This window comes from Myotis myotis, unplaced genomic scaffold (assembly GCF_014108235.1).
Source record: "Myotis myotis isolate mMyoMyo1 unplaced genomic scaffold, mMyoMyo1.p scaffold_m19_p_19, whole genome shotgun sequence".
Taxonomy (NCBI): Eukaryota; Metazoa; Chordata; class Mammalia; order Chiroptera; family Vespertilionidae; genus Myotis; species Myotis myotis.
The window spans coordinates 11,984,691-12,010,670 of NW_023416323.1; the positions used below are offsets into that span (position 1 = coordinate 11,984,691).

Here is a 25,980-nt window from a genome sequence, read left to right on the forward strand (position 1 = left end):
CCAGGCATTATGCTATGCACTGTATACTTGCTACCTAATTTAATGCTCACAATGACCCTGTGAGGTAGGTGAGGCATCTAAAGAGGTTAAGTGAATTCTTCAAGTTCTTGCCACTTGGATAAGGTAGTAGTCACCAACAGAGCTGGATTTGAGGCCTGGTTGTCTGCTACCAGAGGCTGAGTGCTCTATCACTGTACTATTCCACCTCTGTTAGTCAAACATCTAGCCAAAAAAATTCTGTTTCTCACTCTTAGATGGTTTAAATAAAGCTGTAGACTTCTTGGAACTGACATAACGTTGAGCTGGAGCAAGGAAAAGTTATCTCTCTATAGAAGATCATACCCATTGCATTGCTGATAATACCCAAATTCAACTGTCCGGTCAAGACCTCTCCCCCCACCAAGACTAGACTCATAAAACATCTCATGTGTTCAAACTTACCTAGTCATCCTTCCATCCCCTGCTCCTCCTGCTGTATTTACTGCCAATCTTGAGCCTAAACCTAAGGTATTATCCCTGTCGTGTTTCCTTACCTTTCTATCCCTTAAATTCAGTCCTGCTAATCTTGTTCACCACTGTTCACAGTTGAATCCTGTTTACCTGTTCTACAGGAACTACTCCATAAATGTTAGCTACTGTTATGTTACATCTTAAATGCTTCTCATCCTCTTTTATACCACACTGTTCAGATTCCAAGGAACTAACTAGCCCTCCAGAACAAGCATTTGAGGCTGAGAATGCCTTTTATGAGGACCAGAAGCCAAGCTGCCAGATGTCCAGGCCCCAGCTCTTTCAATGAAAGCACACAGAAGGTATATCTCAAAGCTGGCTGATAGACAAGAACAAAATCTCAGTAGCAAACTAAAAATGTATGAGAATGTCAGATACTGGAATTAGAAATAACAAATGGCTCTGATCCCAAGGAACCAAACATTCTATTTTATTCCATTTCACAAAAGTAGTAAGTCAGCATTCATTCCATTAGCACAGCAATTCTCAACAGTGGAGATGATTACACAGGCACTCATATGCCCAGGAGACATTTAGCAATGTCTGGAAACTTTTTTTTTTAATCCTCACCGGAGGATATGTTTATTGATTTTGGAGAGAGAGGAAGAGGAGGGGGAGAGGCGCATCAATGTGAAAGAGAAACATCAATCATTGTCTCCCACACGCACCCGCACTGGGGATTGAATCTGTAACCTAGGTATGTGCCCTGACCAGGAATCTAACTCACAACCTTTTGGTGTAGGGGGCAATACTACAACCAACTGAGCCACCCAGCGGGGGCTGAAAATATTTTTTGGTTGTCACAAGTGGGGGGGAGTGCTAGTGGGTAAGGCCAGAAATGCTGCCAAATATCCTACAATGCACAGTACAGCCCCCTGCCCATCAAAAGACAAAGAATTATCCGCCCAAAAGGTCAACAGTGCCGCTAATGAGCAACTGCTAAACAAATGCTTTGAGCTCCTTCTATATTCAAGTTACTTAATGTATAAAAAGTTACTTCTTTCTGGGAAGATGATACAAACTTCCCCATAAATTAAGCTTCAACAGGTCCCTAAGGCAGTATCACTGGAAAAGAGGTGGGAAAAAACTAAGTAAGTAGTTTAGAAAACAAATGCCACGAGTTTAGAGGAAGGAGAGCACCACAGAGGTTGAGATCCAGTCAGAGATCTGAGAGAGCAGATGGGGGCTCCCTAGTTCACTCTGAGCCTGCCAGTCAAGGCCTCCAAAATAACCAGAACCCACCTTTCCAGCCTTAGTCGTAACAGGTCTCTTCAATCCACCCTTTGCTCCTGCCACTGTTCACCCATGACAGCAGCTGGTCCGTAGAGTCACTACTCCCATCCCTACTGTTACCACTGAAAAACCCCTCACCTACTTCACAAAAGCTCTGCCCTCCAGCTGAGCAGCACCTGCTCCCTTCCCCCAAAGCCGAGGAGGATATATCGTCATATCAACCTAATGGTGTTGCTATGATTCCTACAGGAAGGAGATAGTGAAAAGACAAAGATGGAAAATGCTTTAAATGGCTCAGGCCCTAAGGCCTTGACCTCACCCACCTAAAATCAGAGCTTAGCAACAGCAGCCAGGAGCTGCCTCATTTCCTGTAGTTGCTCCATAAAAATAGGAAGTGGTGGAGGAAGTTCACAAAGCAGAAACAAAAGTAATCACTGTCACGCTTCCTGAACACAAATCACTGAACAGGGGAGGGTATCATTAAACCATCAAAACGGAAGGCAGGCATGGAGAGCCAAGGCCAGAGGAAAGGAAGTGACTTCTGGGTCCACCAGGTCCAGACTGTCTCCAAAGAAAAATATGTGCAAAACTGGACAATAGCCTATTATACAGAAACAGTTTCCAAGGAATTAAATTAATTAAGAGCATGTTAATTTAAAGAATGTGAAAACACCTGAAACATTAGTCCTATCAGTAAAAAATGTCAATGAAAAAGTTTTAAGGAGGCTAAGATTAAACTTTTTTTTTCCTTTTAGTCAAGAAGTAGCTACTAAAACTGCTGTTAAAACAAAATAAAGTTATTAAATAACTGATCAGTTGGCAAGATCAAAAGCCCAATGTTATCCTAAACTGAGCTACCAAAACTCAAGTATATAGAAAAAAACACTACTAAATAACAATTCTAATCATAGAATTCCAAAAAATTCTCATCAGAGCATAGTTAAAATAAAGGTGCTTCTACACCCGTTCCCAGCCAACCCGGTGAACCCTGCAAGTTGGCCTTAAGTGCATTAGCCACTCAGGATACAGAGGCTAACAGTGCCTGGTGGCAAGGAGCTTCTGGTCTGCCTCCACATGGTGACACCTGACTGCCTTTGGTGTTGACATGTGCTCTATAACTATTTGTCACTACAAAATATGACATTCCTCTACAAAACAAAGCAAGTTATCATTAGTGGATCTGAAGAGCTTTTATATTTGGTAATCTACAAACGAGTGATAATTCTATTTAAGAAGAAGAAAAAAATCCTAACAAGTCAACAGAGTTGAAATTCAGTTTCAAAATAATACAGATAAAAAAACAACAACAACAGGCCAAATGTGTTAAAACAGTCATATAGATGAAGGACAGTTTAATTTTGGGTATTTTGGTGGGAGTGAGGGTGGGGGTGGAGATGGGAGGGTGGAAAAAGAGGAAAATCAAAGGCTAGTTTAATTTTTAAAAGTCATTACATAAAAAAGTAGAAAAAGGGCGGGTGAGGTCATCACGAGGCGCCGCGGAGGGACGCGGGAAGAGCAGCTCTATGCCTCACATGGAGAAACTATTAGCATACTGGATGTCAGATCCCTCAAAGGTTCCCTGGACCATTTTCATGTGAATGAAGAAGAAATCAATTGCCTTTCATTGAATGAAACTGAAAACCTGCTGGCTTCTGCTGATGACTCTGGAGCAATCAAAATCCTAGACTTGGAAAATAAGAAAGTTAGCAGATCGCTGAGGAGACATTCCAACATCTGTTCTTCTGTGGCTTTTCGGCCTCAAAGGCCTCAGAGCCTGGTGTCATGTGGACTGGATATGCAGGTGATGCTGTGGAACCTTCAGAAAGCCCGGCCACTCTGGATTACAAATTTACAGGAGGATGAAACAGAAGAAATGGAGAGCCCACAGTCACCGGGTCAGCTTTTAAATCCTGCTCTCGCCCATTCTGTGTCTGTGGCATCGTGTGGCAATATTTTTAGTTGTGGTGCAGAAGATGGAAAGATTCGAATCTTCAGGGTAATGGGAGTCAAGTGTGAACAGGAATTGGGATTTAAGGGCCACACTTTGGGAGTATCCCAGGTCTGCTTTCTGCCAGAATCTTATTTGCTGCTTACTGGAGGGAATGATGGGAAGGTAATGATGTGGGATGTAAGCAGTGAAGTTGAGAAAAAACAGAAGAGTCCTACAAAACATACCCACAGGAAAAGCACTAAAAGGGCAACTTATACCAACCAGGGTGGAAACACTAATACTTCAGTAACACATGAAGAACAGGGCAAAATTTTACCAAAGCTAAGTATTGAACATGGAGAAAAAGTGAACTGGCTCTTGAGTACAAAAATAAAGGGTTGCCAAAGTATATTAGTAGCTGATCAAACTAGTTGTATATCTGTGTATCCCTTAAATGAATTTTCAATCCAATAAAAACATTTGAATAAGAAAAAAAAAAAAAAAAAAAAAAAGTAGAAAAATAGCCGAGACCGGTTTGGCTCAATGGATAGAGTGTCAGCCTGCAGACTGAAGGGTCCCAGGTTCGATTCCGGTCAAGGGCATGTACCTCGGTTGCGGGCACATCCCCAGGGGGAGATGTGCAGAAGGCAGCTGATCGATATATTTCTAACTATCTCCCTCCCTTCCTCTCTGTAAAAAATCAATAAAATATATTAAAAAAAAAGTAGAAAAATAAATGAAATGGAAGGTAATCACCATATCTTCAATGTCATACAAAGAAAAATAGTGAACATTTAATTTTTAAAAAATATATATATTTTTATTGATTTCAGAGAGGAAGGGAGAGGGAGAACCAGAAACATCAACCTAAGGCATGTGCCCAGACCGGGAATCGAACCCTGACTTCCTGATTCGTAGGTTGATGCTCAACCACTGAGCCATGCCAGCAGGGCGAACATTTAATTTTTTAAAGATCCATTATTACTTGGTCCTGCTGAGGACAGATGTAGCTATCTGACTTTCTGGTAATAAATTAACTTACTGTATTCTAAGACTTGTGTTTAGGCTTCTAATGAAGTCAAAAGACTAACTCTCAAAGCTTGTTGCCATTCAAACAAAACAAGTATTAGAACTTTTGAAAGAATTTTATTAGAGAAACACTCTGAGTTGTTAAGCAGAAATATTCAAAAGAAGGAAAAAAGGGGAATGGGGTGGGAGGGACAAAGCCTTGCCAAGAAAATACTTATTGCCCACATGTGCTGGCTCAGTGGTTGAGCGTGGATCTATGAACAAGGAGGTCGTGGTTTGGCTCAGTGGATACAGCGTTGGCCTGCGTACTGAAGGGTCTCAGGTTTGATTCCAGTCAAGGACACAGGCCCAGGTTGTGAGCTCCATCCCCAGTGGGGGGCGTGCAGGAGGCAGCCGATTAATGACTCTCTCTCACATTGATGTTTCTTTCTCTCCCTCTCCCTGCCTCTCTGAAATCAATAGAAAATATATTTAAGAAAAGAAAATACTTTTATATAAACAACTACCACAAACCACCAAGGGGTGAACAAAGTGGCCCATGTAAAATGAAGTTTTTATCTATAAACTAAAATGGCTTTGGACCATTAAAATAGTTCACATCAAATGCACCCAAGCATTATGAAAACATTCCCAAACAAAAACTGTGCTGCTTGATGGAAATTCAACTGTAAATTAAGGAGAATAACTACTTTAAAGTAAATAATTTTTTAAAATCACAAAGCACTGATGTAATTTAAAAAAAAAAATTTTGAGAGAGAACCATCGATGTGAGAGTAAAACATTGATGGGCTGCTTCCAGCAGGCCTCATACTGGGGAATCAAGCCCGAAACCCGGGCATGTGCTCTGACCAGGAAAAGATCCTGTAACCTCTTGATGCGTGGGATGATGCTCAACCAACTGAGCCACACCGGCCAGGACAGCACTGATGTAATTTTTCAAGCCCAATTTGTTAAAAAAAATTTCTGAGCCCTAGCTGATTTGGCTCAGTGGATAGAGTGTTGGCCCGCGGACTGAAGGGTCCCATGTTCGATTCCGGTCAAGGGCACATGACCGGGTTGTGGGCTTGATCCCCAGTGGGGGGCGTGCCGGGAGAAGCCAATCAATGATTCTCTCTCATCATTGATGTTTCTCTCTCTCCTTTTCCCTTCCTCTCTGAAATAAATAAAAATGTATTTAAAAAAAATTTTTCTGAGAAATCTACATCTATTAGAAACCTGGAATTTATTTCTGTTACAGTGTGTTACAGTATGAAAAGGCCTTGATCCACTCAGCTCTGTTTAAGCCTAGTTTTAGCCCAGTTATCCAAAATTTCCAAATTTGAAAAAAGCTGAGCTAGTGAAAACAAATGTATCCTTTAGAAAGTTTTTAAAGAAAACTTAAAATTCTATAGTGCTACTCATTCTTAAAAACTTTACTGTGGAAAGAACCTACCCAAAATTGACCTCAAATGGGAAAAACAAGTATTTATCAAGAAGCATATATACAAATGGGTAGATCAAACTTTAATTTGGAAATTCTTACTATGGAGAAGAATTATATAAATTTTAGATAAATACGCTTCAGATCCAGGACCATTTCTGAAAATGTAAGGCACCCATAAAAATTTTTACCGATGGCCCTCCTCCAGGCTGGGAACACTGACTCCAATTTTATACACCCAGCAAGCCTTCCATCTCTGAAAAGGAACAGCAAGCAGTCACAGTGAGGAGCCCACTCAGTAAATGGAAGCTTCCGCTCCTTTTTCTTCCATTAAGGCTGTTAAGTAAACTCCTCGGGAGCAAGAACTGTGTCTGTCTCATTCACCACTGAATCCTCAGTGCCTGGAGCAGTGCCACGCACATAGTAGGACTGCTCTCTAAGGCTGTCTTCCCTGCCCCTGGAAGGAGTGGAGAGACTTCTTTAATGTCCTCGTTGCTAAATATTTGACCTGCTGGAATGTTTGTGGGGAAGAATGGGCCTGGGGTGGGGATGCAGGGGAGGGCTAGAGGGGGTCGATGGGGGAAGAAAGGGGACATATGTAATACTTTCAACAATAAAGATTTTAGAAAAAGCAAAAAACAACTTTATGACCTTAGGCAAATTACTTGAACTCTTGTGCCTCAATTTCTTCAGTTCCGTGCTAAGGATTAAATCCATAAAGGACAGCACTTGGCATATCCTGAATCTCCCTCAGTAAATGGACGTTACTGCTCTGAAGAAGCCAGGAACTAGTCAGAGGGCAGCATTTTACCTTCTACTGAAATTCTTCATTCTGTCCTACCATTAGTAAAATAAATATAAATAAACTCCCCTCCCCACCAAACTACTGCACAGTTACAACTACTTTAAAACATATTACTTACCTTCCTTCACCTCTGGCCCCAACTCCCAAGGTCCTGGAAACGAACTAAAAGAGTATTGCCCTGTGTCCTCCAGAGGGAAAAAGAGGTCACTGCTCCTCCCATTTCCCTACCTATTACTCCCTCCTCTTTCGGCCCCAGGCTAGAAGAACATGGACAATGCTGAGGAATTACTGAAGCACAGGATGTGGTGTATGTACTCTCTAGGCAGAATGGGTAGGTCCCTATAGTGGTGAGAGGGACCCCTTTGGCTCTCCCTACATAGGTTACCACAGCTGCCAGCAAGTGCTCAGTCTGGGAGCCAAGCCAGCTTGCCTCTGCCTGTGTTCTCAGGCACACACATCCACCTCTGGGACCTGGGAGTGGGGTGGGAAAAGACTCAAGTATCCCCAAGTTCCCCAATCATAATTACCATCTCACTAGCACCTAATTCTCAAATAATTGTTAGTAGAAAAATTAGATTTTTTTCAGGTAATATTTAGCTTTAATTCCACACTAAAAGACTTTTCCATTACGATTTTTTACAACTACGAATTTTTTTTTAAATGAATGACAAGTCTGGACAAGACTGTACGTTCTTTTTAAAAAATATTTTTATTGATATCAGAGAGGAAGAGAGAGGGAGAGATAGAAACATCAATGATGAGAGAGAATCATTGATCAGCTGCCTCCTGCACACCCCCTACTGGGGGATCCAGCCCACAACCGGCCCGTATCCTTGACTGGAATCCAACCTGAGACCCTTTAGTCCGCAGGCCGACGCTCTGTCCACTGAGCCAAACCAGCTAGAGCTACAACTACAAATTTTAAAAAGCACCTATCAGACAGTGGCCCAGACACATGGAATACAGTCGAAATTATTTTAAAAAAGGGGGGGGGGCAATACCACCTAGAAATGAACCCTAGAAACTGACTCAGGAATATGGGGATCTGCATTCAGCATGCTCACTGGCAGCACTGTCTATAAGCATCAACCTGGAAGTAACCCACATGTCCTGCATTCAGGGAGTCATTAAATAAATTATACAGGAATACCTCATCCTCTTAAAGATCAAGGTAAGGCCACATTTCACAAGCCCGAGATGTTATCATTTAGTAATCATTATTTTACATACGCTAAAGGAAACCTCTGGCCTGCAATCGCATGGCACATTCCAATTTCAGTCTCCCTGAAGGCTCTTTCCTGTCTCACTCCTCCACCTGTCCATCTGGAACACACATCACCCTTAGAACAAGTCCCTTTGTGCCCTTTTCTCTCCTTTCACTTTTTCTAGAAGTTACTTTTTTTTTTTTTTAATATATTTTATTGATTTCTTACAGAGAGGAAGGGAGAGGGATAGAAACATTGATGAGAGAAACATCGACCAGCTGCCTCCTGCACACTCCCCACCGGGGATGTGCCCACAACCAAGGTACATGCCCTTGACCGGAATCGAACCTGGGACCCTTGAGTCTGCAGGCTGGCGCTCTATCCACTGAGCCAAACCGGTTAGGGCTAGAAGTTACTCTTATTTAAGATCCACTGTTTTCAATGAAACCAACTTGGGCCCCTTCAGTTCCCATGGAGCCTTTCCTGAGCTCCTGCAGCCTCCACTGCCATTGCTCCTTTTAGCTTTGTATGCTTTCCCCTTCCAGATGAATTGTAAACACACAGAGACTGAGGCTGGACCCATCTTCACATTCACTGCAGTGCACAGAGCAGGGCCACACCACCACCACCACCAACAGCAACAACAAAAACCCACATCTGTCAGGAACTGTTCTAAAAACTTCACAAATATAAACGCATTTAAGCCTCACTATAACCCCAGGAGGTAGATACTATTACCTCCCCATTTTCAGACAGGGTCAAATGAGGTAAAGAAAGATTGTAAGTTAGAGGTTAGTAACTAGTAAATGGCCGAGGCAGGACTCGAACCCAAGCAATCTGGATAAAGTACTTGCTCTTAACCTCTAGGTTACATTTTCTCTATAAATGATTGCTATCTACATAGCACTTAAAATTTTATTTTTATTAACTTTTAATTGAAATACAATACACATACAGAATGAAAAAAATTCTGTACACTATATAAGAGTACACAAGAAAAGCTAGGTCAGTCTAACAGCCTAGATTTCTGGGGCCTCCTCCCACAGGCTACCACTATTTCTTTTCTATTATTCCAGAAATTTCTGTACTTAGAAACCTATTTCAGGTCTCTCTCTCTTTTTCTTTATACAAATGGGTACATATACATATTGTTCTGCGTCTTGCCTTTTCCCTGAATGATATTTCTCTGAGCTTGATTCATTATTTGCACCCAAGCTGTTTTTTTAAAAATATATATGTGTGTGTGTGTGTGTGTGTGTGTGTGTGTTTTAAATTGATTTCAGAGAGGAAGGGAGAGAGAGAGAAACATCCATGATGAGAATCATGGATGGGCTGCCTCCTGCAGGCCCCCTACTGGGGATTGAGCCCACAACCCGGGCATGTGCCCTGACTGGGAATCAAACCCTGACCTCCTGGTTCATAGGTCGAAACTCAACCACTGAGCTACACCAGCCGGGCACACCCATGCTGTTTTAAGATACACATATTTTAAAATACACATATTTTCACACTTTCACCCAAGATGGTTTCATGAAGCCAAAGGATCTTGGTGGGCTTGGGCTGCATCAGGAAATAGGAGTCACAAAAGGCTTTTAAATGTACAAAGATATCAAGGGTTAGCCTTTCAGAAATGTGCATGCTGAATCAACAGAGACCTACCAGGTGACATTCAACATGTCACTTCTCCTAAAATAGTATTAGCAAGTACCTACATCATAGGGTTGTTATGAGGACTAAACAAGGTAACATACACAAAACAGCATAAAATCTGACTAGCACAGTGAGTCTAAGACAGGGGTGGGCAAACTTTTTGACACGAGGGCCACAATGGGTTCTTAAACTGGACCGGAGGGCCGGAACAAAAGCATGGATGGAGTGTTTGTGTGAACTAATATAAATTCAAAGTAAACATCATTACATAAAAGGGTACGGTCTTTTTTTTCAATAGTTTTATTCATTTCAAATGGGCTGGATCCGGCCCGCGGGCTGTAGTTTGCCCACGGCTGGTCTAAGAGATTACCACTGCACCTGAGGCACGGTTAGTGCCCAGTAAGTGAGATCTTATTTCTTCAAGAGCTGGTCCCACTTTCCTCTCCAATCTCATTTCCCTCTATTCCTCTATTCATACCTGCCCACCCTTTACCCTCTCTCTCCTGCAGCTCACATACCTCATGCTTGCTCACGTGTACACCTTTGTACCTGTCAGTGCCCTAAGTGTGCTGGACTTACCCCTTACTGTGGGGCTGGACTCACTAACTTTTTCCCACAGTACTCAGGCCAAGCACAACCTTCTCCAGGAAAGTCTTCCCTAACAACTGCAGCTGGATTCTCTGGATGACCGGTTCGGGAAGAGCCTATCCGTCATGACTTCCACCTTATGGTGCTCAGCTTTGTCAGTGCACCAAAGTTCAGGGGGACTAATTCAGGCTATCTAAGCTCAAAGATAACGGATGCATTAACCAGAAGATCAGTTACTAAGTTTATAAATACTGATGAGAGCTAATACTGAGCACTGAGCAGGTGCCAAGACAGCGAAGAGGAAGACGTTACTATTATCCCCATTCTACAGATGGGGAAACAGAGAGATCAGCCAGCATCTCAAGATCAGGACCTGACCCAAGCAGTCTGGATGCAAAGCTCTCAGCAACTCACATTCTCACCTTGGCAGGAAATCTTCATGTGAAGCCATGTTCTAAGCAGAGGGTATTAAGAGCATGGAAGCAAAGCAAGGGATTTTCCTGGCTAAAGGCATCAACAGGAATGCACGCATCTGGTAGTGCAGAGGCCTGGTGGGGAACTACACACAGCTCCTCTGTGCAAGGCCTCCAGACAGTGCTACAGACACATCACCTGATTCCTCACTTGGACCCACTACCCCAATTCCCACAGACACCATCCCAACCCCCTCCCTCTAAAAAAACGCAGTCTTTCTTCTGAGGATACTAAATTAAGTTTAAGCATCCAGGCTACAAACAAATTCCAATCATGCTTTTCTGGGGTTATAACTGGGTCATTTTGATTGAACTTAAAAAGTTTTCCTTGAAATTCTCCAAACTACATTTACAAAATGTCTCTTGGCTTATATCTTTTCTATAGACAGCTGTTTTGGGTAACATTTATTCTGATTTCATTCCTAGATGATCACTGATTCATTCATTTAACAAAAACTTAATTGTTCCCAGAACATTGTGTTGTAGGCCCTAGAGGTGGAACAGGCAAGATCTCTAAAACCTGGTTGATGTTATGGCAATGGATTATTTGTTTTTTATCCCCAGGCTGCGCCTTGTGGCTCTGTATTCCAATCTTCCAGTTTAGTAACTGCTTATACTGCAAAAACTTCATAAATATAACCTAACTAAATTCAACAGTAAATTGACTGGATTTCATCTTTTTTATCTCAGATTATGTCTGAGGTCCCTGAGCAAAGGTACAAAGTTTAAATCAATTTGTAGGGATAGAAAGCATATGACAAATATAACCCAAATCAAGAAGGAAGAAGAGATGTGCTATGTGAACTAACAAGAACCTTAAAGTCATGAGGAGGACAGGCCACCTTGGGAAGCATTGAAGGGCTCCATGACCTGGAGAAAGTATGGGCTCAGGAACATGTCCAGGGTCAGTTAGAAAGAGATAAAGGAATCACCTGCAGCAAAATCTGAGTTGTGGTTACTGAGTGGAGGCAGGGTGAGGGGGTGAAGAGCATCTCTACCTAGAAGTCACATACATACCCAATGAGTGGGAAGGAGCGTGTATTAAAGGACAAGGGTAGAGGCATGAAGCTAAGCCTTAGACAATGCTCCCAAGCCCTAGCTGGTCAGCCTGTGGACTGAAAGGTTCCCGGTTTGATTCTGGTCAAGGGCACATACCTCGGTTGCAGGCTCGATCCCTGGCCCTGGTTGGGGCTCATGTGCGAGGCAACCAATCGATGTATTTCATTGATGTTTCTCTGTCTCTCCCCCTCCCTTCCACTCTCTAAAAATCTATGGAAAAATATCCAGTGAGGATTAACAAAAAAGAAAAAAGAAAAAAAAAAAAAAAGCTCCAGGCAGATGTAGGAAGAGGAGGAGCAGCAAAGACAAGTGAAGAAAGCACAGGCACAAAGTTAAGAAAATGACAACAGCTCCAAGTCAAGAAGTCCAACCAAAAGGAGACAACAGCAAGAAAGTGTGGTTCACCATGCCAGATATTTACGGTCAAGGTCAAGGGAAATGAGTAAGCAGCAGCCACTGCATCTGTCAATCAGGGGACCCTCAGGAGGACAGGTTCAATAGAGATAAAGACACATGAAGCACAACCCCTCACACGGTCAGGCTCTCTTCAAACTTATACTAAGAGAAAATGGCATCCTGCTTTTCCTGTAAATCCAAAATAAAGCAATTCCTTGTTCAAGCCAACTTTCTTTGTCTACCTAGGAAGGTCATCATTTTCCACCAAGGACAGTCACAGGAAGGAATGAGAGAGAGTGGACGGACGTCCAATCCATCTGATGCCCAGCCTTCTAACTCTGAGATACAATTATTTTCCTATAGACTTAGAAGACCCACTTAACATAAAGCTGGTGTATTAGATTTCAGGTTTTCAACAAAATGAACATTTAGTAAAATTGTCAACAAAATCATGTGCAACTTGTTTAAAAAATTTTAAAGATGATGCTTAAAACATGCTGTCTTCAAAAAATCCAGAGATAATTTTAGATTGAAAAATCTAGGCTTGCCAAGGGAATCTGAGAACTTTTCTATCTTGGTCTCCACTGCTAACCTACGTATTCGTGTGCAAAAATAGAGGAAGATTAGAATCTCAAATGCCAGACTGAAAAGTTGCCACAACAAACCTGAACTCTTCATATGGTTTGTTATCTTGTCAGCAAGAAAGCAAATGAAACAGCAATAAACTCAACTTTTTACTTTAAGAGGGAAAAAAAAATCTCAAACATGAAATGTTTCCTGGACTTGTAAAAAAACATGATTTTAAAAAAATACTGTGAATGAAATTTAAAAACAGCATATACAAAATCTAGATATCAAATTTGTAAGTAATCCTCTTACAAAAACATACTTAGAACTTCAGGTCTAAAACAGGATAAAATAGCAGTTATAACTTTTCAATAAAATCAGGACAACTAACCCATTTGGAAAATATTTCATGTCTTAAACCAAAACCAAATTTTAAGTAGATTAAATAGCTAACAGTTAAAAAACAAACAAAAACCGTGAAATGAGAAGTAAACATGGAATTTTTAAATATCGGGATGGAGAATTTTTCAAACATGTCAACAATGCAAAAAAAAACACCTAAGTTTATTTTTTAAAAATACTATGTATTTTTTAAATGAATGTTACCTTTTCCCTTATTTGTAAAATTCTCCTATAATATCAGACAAATCCTTTTGACAGAATTGTTTATCTTGTGACAAACTGGAAACAATCTAAATGTTCATTTGTAGGGCTTGGTTAAATTTATGATACGCAATGGTATACTCTTAAGTCCATAAAAATAATATAGGACTATATTTATTGATACCACCAAAATGTTAGCGATGGTTGTCACTGAGTGGTAGGTTGGTGGATGACTGTCATTTTAAAAAGTATTGTCACAATACTTTGTGTTGTCTTGAATGTGAGGAGAGGAGAATTGATTTTGCCGTATGATGGAGGGGTGGGGAGGGAGCGAGCTATTTTCAAACTGCCCCCTCCCCAAGCTGAGTGTTCATCTGGCAAATTCTGCAAGGACTACAAACAAAATTCTTATCATGCCAGCCAGGCACGCTTCTTTCCCGGCCCCGCGCGCAGCAGGAAGACACACCCCTGCCCCTGCGCTCGCCGCACGCGCGTGGGTCCTTCATCCTCCTGGGCCCGGTGCTCCCGGGTCCCCGCGGAGCCGCCCCAGCCCGACGGCGCCGGCGTGAACGGCACCAGCTCCGCGAGGAAGGTGCGCGCAGCGGCCGGGCAGCCGCGGGGCGGCGTGAGGGCCACGTCCCCAGCCAGTCCCGGCGGACCCCGGCCGCCCACAGGCCGCCGTCCCTCCGCCGACCGCTCCGAGGGCTTCCGGAGTCGGTCTCGGCGCCGGCCGAGGGAGCGCCTGTCCCCCGCCTCTCCAGCCCCGCGCCCTCGGGGTCCCCGCCGCTCCTCCGGGCCCGGGCACGAGCCAGGAGGCCCTCCAGGCTTCCGTCCGCCCGGCCAGCGCCCCCAGAACCCGGCGCGTCCTCCACAGCGGACGGGCAAGGGGCGGGAGCCTACGGCTCGGCGCCCTGCGGGCTCGTCCAGTTTCCGACCCCGGCCGCGACCCGCCAGCCACCGGCCGCCCCCCAACCCCTCCCGCCTGCGCCAGGCAGCGCCCGCTCGCGCCCGCTCCTCACCTGCGACGCGCCCCGGCCCCCAGCACACCGCCCCGACCGGCTGTGTACACCGGAAGTGACGTATTCGGGCCGGCCCCGCCCCCGCCCGGCGGACGCCGGTGTGGCTGCGGCCCGGGCCCCTCCGACGTAACCCTCCTCGTGCGAGCGGGGCGGGGCGGACTCTATCCTCTTTCTTGGGGGACCGAGGACCTTCTGGGGGGCAGCTGGGGCGGGGATGAGGACCGGCGGCCAGAGCCCGCAGGGCAACCCAGTCCTGCACTGTGGCTCGGCCTCGGGGAGGGCGGGGTCAGCTGCTTCTTCAGGATTTATTATTGTAATTGATTACTGAAGTATTGAGCGCTGACTAGATGCCAGGCCCTGACGGGCGCTGTAGGACCGGGTAATTCCCTCACCCTCATAGGTTTACTCTCTAATGATGGAAACAACAAAATTGTCACAAATATGCGTGATGACCTAGTGCCAATTGTGACAAGTGGTAGGAGGGGAAAGTGGAAGAGGGAGGAGAGCGTCCCCTGACCTAGAGAAGGCGGGTGATCAGGAAATTCTTCGCCCAGGAAATGAGCAAGAGTTGAAGTCTTAAAGGAAAGAAGAAGAAACAGAAGAAAAGAAAAACTTGGAGAAGCTGGAAGAAAAGGCCATTTCCGCAAGAGAAGCAGCAGGTGTCTTCAAGGGCTTTGTATTCAAGAAACTAGGGTGGTGAGGTCTTACCTGAAAGCATTGTAAAACTGACTCTTAAGCAAGAGGCGATTTTACCATACTTGTGGATTTAAAGGGATTAAGTGGGCTATATTGTGGGAGGCAAGAGTGCATGTAGATTTCTTCACAGTATTATTCATAATCAAAAACATAGAAACAACCCAAGTGTCCACTGATGGGTGAATGGATAAACAAAATGTGGTATATCCATACAACAGAATATTATTCAGACTTAAAAAAAGGACATTCTGACATATGCTACAAATCAATAAACTCTGAAGACATAAACAAGCGAAATAAGCCAGTCACAAAAACAAATATTCTATAATTCCACTTATATGAGGAACCCAGAATAGTCAAGTTTATATAGACAGAACAATAAAATGGTAGTTGCCAGGGTAGGGAAGCATAGAGAGCTTGTGTTTATTTTATTTTTAAATATGGAATGCTTCATGAATTTGTGTGTCATCCTTGCACAGGAGCCATGCTAGTCTTCTCTATATCATTCCAATTTTAATATATGTGCTGCAGAAGCAAGCAAGGGAGTTTGTATTTAATGGATACAGAGTTTCAGGTTGGGAAGATGAAAAAGTTCTGGAGATCAACATGGTGATGGTTGCACAATAATGTGAATGTACTTAATGCCACAAAACTATACATTTCAAAATGGTTATAATGGCCCTAGCTGATTTGGCTCAGTGAATAGCGTGTCAGCCTGGGGACTGAAGGGTCCCAGGTTCAATTCTGGTCAAGGGCACATGACCAGGTTGCAGGCTTGATCCCCATTAGGGGGGGTGCGGGAGGCAGCCAATCAATGATTCTCTCTCATCATTGATGTCTCTCTCTCTCTCTCTCCCCCTCTCCATGCCTCTCTGAAATCAATGAATATCTTTTTTTTTATATATATATATTTTATTGATTTTTTACAGAGAGGAAGGGAGAGAGATAGAGAGTCAGAAACATCGATGAGAGAGAAATATCGATCAGCCGCCTCCTGCACATCCCCCACCAGGGATGTGCCCGCAACCCAGGTACATGCCCTTGACCGGAATCGAACCTGGGACCTTTCAGTCCACAGGCCGACGCTCTATCCACTGAGCCAAACCGGTCTCGGCATCAATGAATATCTTACCTAATAAAGAGAAGATGCAAATTGACCATCATCTGTAACGATTAACACGGCTGCTGCGCCCACAGTGGAGGCAGGGATTCCATAACACAAGATGGCTGCGCCCACAGCGGAGGCTGAGTTCTGTAATGAGCCTTAATAAGCAATCAGCAGGGACCTGAGGCTGCATACCCCCCGCCTGGTGGGGCCTGACGGGACCTCAGGCCACGCCCCCTGCCCCAGTGCCAGGCTGGGGGACCTGAGGCTGCACCCCCCCCCCGCCCAGTGGGGCTTGACAAGGGTGGGGCTGGCTGGGTCTGGATCTAGCCCAATGGGGATGGGGCCGGCTGGGTCTGGGTCTCGAGTGATTTTGAGGCACCACCAGTGTGCGGGGACTTGACTCTGGGTCCCGCAGCGCGCCCCTGACTCTGACAGGAGGAAGATTTTCATATACATTTTACTAATTTTCTTTCATCTCTGACACTTCTATTATAGAGAACAAGCAAATAGCAATATTAAAATATTTCCTCTAATTAATCCCCTTTTAATGTGAACAAATATCATGCACCAGGCCACTCACTAGTGTATATATATATATATATATATATATATATATATATAATCTCAAAATAGAAACATGCAAATTAACTGTCCCTCCACTATGGTCACCAGCCAATCAGAGTGAGTATGCAAATTAACCTGATAAAGATGGTGGTTAATTTGCATACACAGGTGTCAAGTGCCCCAGGAGGTGACAGTGGCCTCGGGCTCCCGAGACCATTGTTGGCCCCGGGAGGTGAGGCCACTCATACCTAGCCACGCCCGCGGGCTCCTGGGACCTTGCCAGTGGAGAGCAGAGTGGGAGAGCGGGCGGAGAGCAGGTTTGGAAGACTTGGCAGAGCAGGAGACCGCTAGACATAGAGCAGAGCGAGAGAGAGAGGGCGGCTTGGAGAGCGCGGCTCCCTCTGTCACCCCAGCTTCCTCATCACAGCTGTGGCAACTGACAGCAGGGAGGAGGAAGTCCCACCCCCACAGAATCAGCCAGAATCAGCCTTTGGTCAGACAGCTCTCAGTGGCCTGACAGACAGGACTCTCATTCACCTGCATCTCAGACCATGACAATAGAGAGGTGGGACTATGTTTAAAGAACAACTGTTGATACAACATAGCTCTGCAGCCGAAAGATGCCGGCGTTATTGACAGAAAATGTCTGTAGAGCAGTTTGCATCTGATCTTGAAAGAAGGCGGTGCCTGTGACAGAATGTATCTGAACACCAGCTACTGGAAAAACGTCGCTCTGATGCCGAAAAACACTGGCATTATCAACAGAAAATGTCTAAAGACCAACGTGCCTTTGAAGTTGAAAGAAGGCAGTGGCGACGACAGAATATGTCTAGAGAATAGTCATCAACAAGTACTACCAATACTGGTAGGAACTGCCTTCTCAGCAAAAATGGAGTACATGAGGATGCAATTCTCAAGCATAGTTGTGGTGGAATGACTGTTAGATGTGAATTTTGCCTATCACTAAATTTCTCTGATGAAAAACCATCCGATGGGAACTTTACTTGATGTTGTAGCAAAGGAAAAGTCTGTCCAAATGATACACATTTTCCAGATTACCCAGCATATTTAAAAAGATTAATGACAAATCAAGATTCTGACAGTAAAAATTTCATGGAAAATATTCGTTCCATAAATAGTTCTTTTGCTTTTACTTCCATGGGTGCAAATATTGAATCGCCATCAGGATATGGGCCATACTGTTTTAGAATACACGGACAAGTTTATCACCATACTGGAACTTACAATCCTTCGGATGTTGTTTCTCAGAAGTTTGCTCAACTCTATATTTTGGATACAGCCGAAGCTACAAGTAAAAGATTAGCAATGCCAGAAAACCAGGGCTGCTCAGAAAGACTCATGATCAACATCAACAACCTCATGCATGAAATAAATGAATAAATAAAATCGTACAAGATGCTACATGAGGTAGAAAAGGAAGCCCAACCTGAAGCAGCAGCAAAAGGTATTGCTCCCACAGAAGTAACAATGGCAATTAAATATGATCGTAACAGTGACCCAGATAGATATAATTCTCCCCATGTAACAAAGGTTGCTGTCATATTCAGAAACGAAGATGGAGAACCTCCTTTTGAAAGGGACTTGCTCATTCATTGTAAACCAGATCCCAATAATCCAAATGCCACTAAAATGAAACAAATCAATATCCTGTTCCCTACATGAGATGCAATGACATATCCTATTCTTTTCCCACATGGTGAAAAAGTCTGGGGAGCAGATATTGCATTAAGACTCAGAGACAAGCCGAAACCGGTTTGGCTCAGTGGATAGAGCATCGGCCTGCGGACTGATGGGTCCCAGGTTCGATTCCGGTCAAGGGCATGTACCTGGGTTGCGGGCACATCCCCAGTGGGGGATGTGCAGGAGGCGGCTGATCGATGTTTCTCTCTTATCGATGTTTCTGACTATCTCTCTCCCTTCCTCTCTGTAAAAAATCAATAAAATATATTTTTTAAAAAAAATAAAAAAAAAGACTCAGAGACAACAGTGTAATCTACAATAATACAAGAGAAAATGTAAGGACACGAGTCACACAAATGCAATATTATGGATTTCATCTCTCTGTGCAGGACACGTTCAATCCTATTTTAAATGCAGGAAAATTAACTCAACAGTTTATCATGGATTCATATTAAAAAATGGAGGCCAATCAGATAAATTTCATCAAAGCAAGCCAATCTAAGTTGAGAGTTGAAAAATATAGTTGTTTGATGGATTATCTCAAATCTAGATCTGAAAATGACAATGTGCTGATTGGTAAAATGATAATACTTCCATCATCCTTTGAGGGTAGTCCCAGAAATATGCAGCAGCGATATCAGGATGCTATGGCAATTGTAACGAAGTATGGCAAGCCCGATTTGTTCATAACCGTGACATGCAACCCCAAATGGGCAGATATTGCAAACAATTTACAACGCTGGCAAAAAGTTGAAAACAGACCTGACTTGGTAGCCAGAGTTTTTAATATTAAGCTGAATGCTCTTTTAAATGATATCTGTAAATTCCATTTATTTGGCAAAATAATAGCTAAAGTTCATGTCATTGAATTTCAGAAACGTGGACTGCCTTAAGCTCACATATTATTGATATTAGATAGTGAGTCCAAATTACATTCCTCTAATTAATTCCCTTTCAATGTGCACGAATTTCATGCACTGGGCTACTAGAGTGTGTGTGTGTGTGTGTGTGTGTGTGTGTGTGAAAATATATATATATACACATATATATATAAATATATACACATATATATAAAATAATGGTATATTTTACCACAGTCTGTTAGTCAATAGATGTAGAGACCAGTCAGGAGGCTATTTTGATTATCCAAGCAAAAGGTGATCCTGATTTAGACCAGAACCTCCACATTTTTTTTTGTTCTTGAAAATCTATAGATAAAAGTTTGACTATCGCCCTGACTGGTTTGGCTCAGTGGATAGAGCGTTGGCCTGCGGACTGAGGGGTCCTGGGTTCGATTCCGGTCAAGGGCATGTACCTAGGTTGCAGGCACATCCCCAGTAGGGGGTGTGCAGGAGGCAGCTAATCGATGTTTCTCTCTCATCGATGTTTCTAACTCTCTATCCCTCTCTCTTCCTCTCTGTAAAAAATCAATAAAATATATATTTAAAAAAAAAAAAAAGTTTGACTATCACCTAGATTTTATTTATAAATTATATATATATGCACTAATATGCTATTTACATTATGAAACATAAATAATAGTAAAAAGAATTTTAAAAGAAAAAAACAACAGTATATGTAAGTTTTAGGCCCTGGCTGGGTAGTTCAGTTGGTTAGATATGCCAAGGTTGCAGGTTCGATCCTGTCAGGGCACATACAAGAATCAACCAACAGCTTAGTTGGTTGGGCATCACCCTGTGCACCAAAAGGTTGCTGGTTCTTCTGGTCAGGGCATATGCCTGGGTTGTGGGCTCCAACCCCGGTAGGGGGCATTCATGCAGAAGCATGCAGGAGGCAGCCAATCTATGTTCTCTCTCACATAGATATTTCTCTCTCTCCATTTATTCCTCTTTCTAAAATTCAATTTAAAAAAAGAGTTCTAAGAGTTTCTTCCTGTTTCCCAGAAGATTGCCTTCTTATACTAGGGGTATCTGAACTGCACTTTGAAAGCCACTCACAGACTGTGGTAGTGGCAATGGGGAATAAAGTCAATGATTAAACAGGTATGGAGGGTCAGGAAGGGGAGGGAATCCTCAATTTCTTCTGGTTTCTGGAACTAATCATTGTATTGATGACACATTGGTGGGAAGCCCCTGAAGAAGATGGAGGGGTGGAAGATGGGAACAGAGGCCATGGCTGCCATTGTGAACATGACATCAAAAAGGAAGCACTAAGTAGGCACTGGGGAGAGTGCTAGGGATGCGACTGGGGCTTAGGTGGTCATTGAACTGTGGGTAGGAGCTGCAAGTGGGTGTAGATTGAAGGGAGGTTATTTGGTGGTTGGTTTTTTAAGGCGGAAAAGACTAAAACATGTTTTCATGTCAGGAAGATATGACTGACAAAAAGAGAATAAGTATACAGGAGAGATATGCTCTGGTTCATCTTGTGAGAGTCTGAAAAGGCTGTAGGGGGATCTAAAAAGCTTGATAAGCCCTGGCTGGGTTGCTTATTCCTCGGTTGGTTAGAACCTCATCCGGATAGGGTAGGATTGTATGCATAAATAGATGCAACAGCAAATCGATGTCTCTCTCTCTTTCAAGTCAGTAAAAAATAAAACAAAATGCTTGGCAATGGGTTTACCTCAGGCTGCAGCAAAGAGTGAGGGGCACTTGGGAAGAGAGGTGTGAGGAGAGTGAAAACAGTCTGAAAGTAGAAAGGTGAGTTGACAGGAGAAATGTGGTAGAATTTCTAAATTGTACTTAGGATCTATTTCAGGTTGATAATCATTAATTCAGAATAGAACCCTCTTTCTGATTAAGTGGCTTGCCCCAGCAGCTTTCAGGTAAAAGTGAAGAAGGTGGAGCAAGGATTCATCTGGGGTTTGAAAGACAGAGAAGGGGTAAGAGTATTACTGACATGATGGGCTGTGGAATCCAAGCTATGGGAGGAGGGATGTGATATGAAAGAGAACATCTGGGCTGGAGGAAGTGTTTCTGAGTGCTGGTGTCGTCTTATGTAGGCTGGAAAAGGGACCAGAGATGATGATGGCTGGCTTCTGAGTGGACCAACTGTGGCTCCTGCAGTCTCAGGACAAGCCTGTCTTATATTTGAAGGTCCTAGCTCCTATTCCAGGCCCCAGAAGCCTCCAGTGTCCATGCCTAGAGGCACTGGCTAACTGCCGGATGGGACTTTAAAGAGGCCCCCTTCCCATGTGGCAGGCTCTGACCCACATTCCCAACCACCGCTGCTCACTTCAGTCCAAACATGATGGTTGTAGAATAAAGTTCTAGAAACCACCCGTGTTGGCACCATCTGGGCCCCTTCTGTAGACTTCAATCCAGGGCCAGGAGGTTCAGAGAACCATTCAGCCATACGCACAGTTCTTATTTGAGCTCAGTGTGAACATTGTCAACCTTGGGTGGCCTCTGTGGAGCCCTAACCCCTCAAGCTTACCTGAGGACATCTTGTACTGTGGACTTATCAAGTCCTCTTGTGACTCCTCTGCAGTTATCATACCCACCTCATAAAGATTTGAACTATTTGTTTTCATTCATGAAACACACATTTATATAGAGAAGGAGGAGGGAAAAACACCCATGTGCCCACCACACAGGTTTGAGACACTTGTCACTTTATGTTACCTCTATTCCAAGCTTTCTTTTTAGAGTGCCAAGAAAGGAGGTTGGAGCCCACAGGGTCTAGAGATGGGGTTGGCTCTTCTGGAGCCCTTGTCTTCAGGGACAAGCTGTGATCCTCCAGCTCTCCAGAGAAGTTTATGATTGAAGCCTCAACATGCACACAGGGATGGCATGGTGCTCTAGAGATCACCAGACCAACACCTCAACTTGCTACTTAGGAGGCCAAGAAGGGCCAGGCAGGGACAGGGTCTCCCTGAATCCACCCAGCACCCTGTGTATCTGGTTAGAGGCAGAATTGGAACCAGATCCTGTGGAAGGGATGAGAGTCTTGGGGGTTACTGCTGGTGAGAAGAGAGCAGAACAAGGTTTCAGAAGCTCCTCAGTGACTGAAGAGCCCTGCGTTAGTGAGATGGGCCCAAGATGCACCTTGACCTTGGCATGAGAAAATAAAAGCGGATTTGCTATGGCTAGCTTTCATGAGGGCTTCACATTTCTAATGTCAGAAGGGCTGAAGAATACAAACATCTCTAGAGGGGCTCATAAGGGATTAGAGAACTGGTTTTCTTTTCTTTTTTTTTTTTTTTAAATATATTTTATTGATTTTTCACAGAGAGGAAGGGAGAGGGATAGAGAGTTAGAAACATCGATGAGAGAGAAACATCGATCAGCTGCCTCTTGCATACCCCTGACTGGGGATATGCCCGCAACCAAGGTACACGCCCTTGGCGGGAATCGAACCTGGGACCCTTCAGCCCGCAGGGCGACGCTCTATCCACTGAGCCAAACCGGTCAGGGCGAGAACTGGTTTTCTTAAGCAGGCAAAGTTCCTACTGTTGGCTGTGCACCCTTCATGGATGTAAAAGCCAGGGCTTCCAGGCTGGGCTTTAACACGTTACTTTTTAGTCGGCCTGTCTGAAAGAAGAACCTTCAGGGAAGGCGTTTTCACAGCCAAGTGTTCTTGGGGGAGAGGGGCAGGGGCAATGGTCTTGAGTTTAGAGAGAGTAAAATTTTTTATTTTACCTTATCAGTCTCCCTTAGGCAGTGTGTGGAAGCTGGAAGATGGGCTGCGAGCCCAGGAGGAGTAGCTGCATTCCAGAATCCACAGGATTTGGAAGAAAGTCTGGAGAGGGTTGGCCAGACGTTCTGTACACAGAGCAGCTGGCTGTCTGCTTAGTATGAAAAGGCTGGGGCAAGATCAGTCCAGTCTAATTTGGGTGGTGTGGCCGGCAGGGAAGGGGGTGAGGGCAGAGTGGGTCATGTGCTGAAGAGCAAACTCAGTCTTCAGACTGCCTGGAGCCCACAGGGTCTAGAGATGGGCTCCTTTGAATGTAACCATCTGAGCATCCTGTTATCCTTTCTTCATTCCACCCTCCATTGGCTGGAAATGGTTGTGCTGTGGCCAAGAGGACCTTGCCAGGCACATCAGCTTCTGTCTCACCCCTACTTCTAAGATCCAGGTTGCCTTTGATTGTTTTGAGGGTTTTTGGCTAGCCAGGGGCCTGGGAGATCTGATGTGTGGGTTGGACTGCAGGACTTCAGGCTCCTTCCCTTAGAACCAGGACAGGATGCCTGGTACCACCTTAGGGAACACTAAGATATAGGAGGAGGGGCTGCCAGGGGACTCCGTGAGGGCTTTCCAGAGCTTGATGAAGCACAGGTTCCTGGATGTATCAGCTGCCAGATGCACTAGGGACCACGTTGGAGGCTCTGCCCACCATTTACCAGCTATGAAGGTGGAGAGGGATATTTTCCAGGCCACCTAGACAGTCAGGGGTCCAAGAGTTTATGACCAGAAAAGGAAGGAAAAGTGTACTGGGGAGGTTACGAGGCAAGGTTCTGCTGTTGGTAGAGCCATAGGGGCTGTGGCCTTGAAGTCAAGCTACCCTGAAAGCCAAGGGCACCTCCAGTCTTATTTCAAAGCCAAGAGCCAAGGCCCTGCTGTCCTCAGATTCTAGTATGTGGAACTGGCCATGGGCACCACCCTAGCTCAGTGTCTATGCTGTGGTCTTGGTCTAGCAAAATGTGTCTCCCAAGGATTGTGGAAGGATAGTTTGCAGAGTCAATTCTGTCGCCTTGTAAAGAGTTTGGACTTGAATCTCTCAGATCTGCAAATTCTCCAGGGGCCAAGGTAGAGGGGCATGAGAGATCTCTGTCCTTTCTGAGTGTGAGTAGACTTTCCTTTTGGTTATCAAAATGTAATACTTCCAACACTTTGTCTCAGAAACAACAGGGGTTTTAATTAGCCCCAACCATAAAAAGCACTGTGGTCTCTGGATGGCTTTCCTTGGCAGTAGTCCTGATGCCTGGGAGTAACTTACAGACTGCCGCCCTGCTGCCCACTCTGGGTACAGTGGGAAGGAGGGCCTCAGGGGCTGGGTCTTCACTTCTTCAACACATAGTGCCAGTCCTCCAACCCAACAACTCTGACGTTGCCATATGGTTCAAATCTGAGATTTTTGTATGTGCTTGTCACTATTACAGTTTGGTTAGCATTCCAATTGGATCTTCAATTGCTAGCAAGCAGGAAGAGTAAAGTGCCACTAGCTGTTTCCGGTGGCATTGGTTGGTGACTTGTGCAACCTTGGGAACTGGTCACAGAGCTTGGACTCCCTCCCTAAGAGATCTGTGATACTCATGGTTGACGTAGGTGCTGTATGGCAGGACCACACACAAGAATTTCCCTTCATCAAACAGCTGGCTGCCTCCCTTGTGGAATTTGGAAACCTGGTGTTCTAGCCAGGTGAGAGAACAGCGTGTGTAAGTGGTGAGTGGTCAAAGGGGTTTCTCCCCCAACTCACTCCAGAGAGATTGGCTCAGGGCCCAGGGCCCAGACCTCTAGCCTTCTCACTGCCCATGTTGTGCCTAACCTAAACTCTAACCCTGACCCCACAGAGCTACCAAATACTCATATCTTCCATTTAGGGGCAAAGCTGGGCAGAACTAAGTAACATTTTTAAAATATATATATATTTTATTGATTTTTTTACAGAGAGGAAGGGAGAGGGATAGAGAGCTAGACACATCGATGAGAGAAACATCAATCAGCTGTCTCCTGCACACTACCCACTGTGGATGTGCTCGCAACCAAGGTACTTGCCCTTGACTGGAATCGAACCTGGGGCCCTTCAGTCTGCAGGCCGACGCGCTATCCACTGAGCCAAACCGGTTAGGGCTAAATAACATTTTAAAGCCAAGTTACTAGAAATACTTGAGGAAAGGCTGAGTTTATCAACTAAAATTTGGCTTTTAACTTACAATGGTTTCAATGCCATGAAAAATTGCTGTTAAAGTGAAAAATAATAGACTGTGATCACTGTACAGTGAAACAAGTGAGCCTGTAACACCACACAGTTCTAAGATAATAAGGATCTAAGAGGGAGCCAATGAAACCAAAAGCCACCTTTACCTTGCCTTAGCTCTGAGCTTCTACCAGTCAACACTTAAAAGAAGCACCAAGGCCGTAACCAGTTTGGCTCAGTGGATAGAGGATTGGCCTGCGGACTGAGGGGTCGCAGGTTCGATTCCGGTCAAGGGCACGTACCTTGGTTGCGGGCACATCCCCAGTGGGGGGTGTGCAGGAGGCAGCTGATCGATGTTTCTCTCTCATCTATGTTTCTAACTCTCTATCCTTCTCCCTTCCTCTCTGTGAAAAATCAATGGAATGTATTTAAAAAAAAAATTGCTTTCCCAATTACAGTTTACATTTAATATTATTTTGTGTTAGTTTCAGGCATACATCATAGTGGTTAGACAATCATATACTTTACAAAGTGTTCCTCCTGATCTTTCCAGTACCCACTGGACACCATATTTTTATTATAATATTAGAGGCCTGGCACACAAATT

The 25,980-nt window shown here is 44.2% G+C and overlaps 2 protein-coding genes and 1 non-coding gene across 3 annotated transcripts in view; 1 reads left to right on the forward strand and 2 right to left on the reverse strand.

Moving 5' to 3' along the window:
• LSM14A (LSM14A mRNA processing body assembly factor) overlaps positions 1–25,980 on the reverse strand; it is a 145,719-nt gene that overhangs the window by 22,441 nt on the left and 97,298 nt on the right. The gene's annotated exons all lie outside the window — the stretch shown is intronic.
• LOC118674743 (WD repeat-containing protein 53-like) lies at positions 52–4,170 on the forward strand. The gene is made up of 2 exons (XM_036346797.1): positions 52–59; positions 3,208–4,170. Exons 1-2 carry the CDS (start codon positions 52–54, stop codon positions 4,145–4,147), a joined length of 948 nt encoding a protein of 315 aa, XP_036202690.1. The 3' UTR covers positions 4,148–4,170.
• On the reverse strand, positions 15,618–15,720 carry LOC118674902. The gene has a single exon (XR_004973748.1). It is a non-coding gene; the product is annotated as a U6 spliceosomal RNA (small nuclear RNA).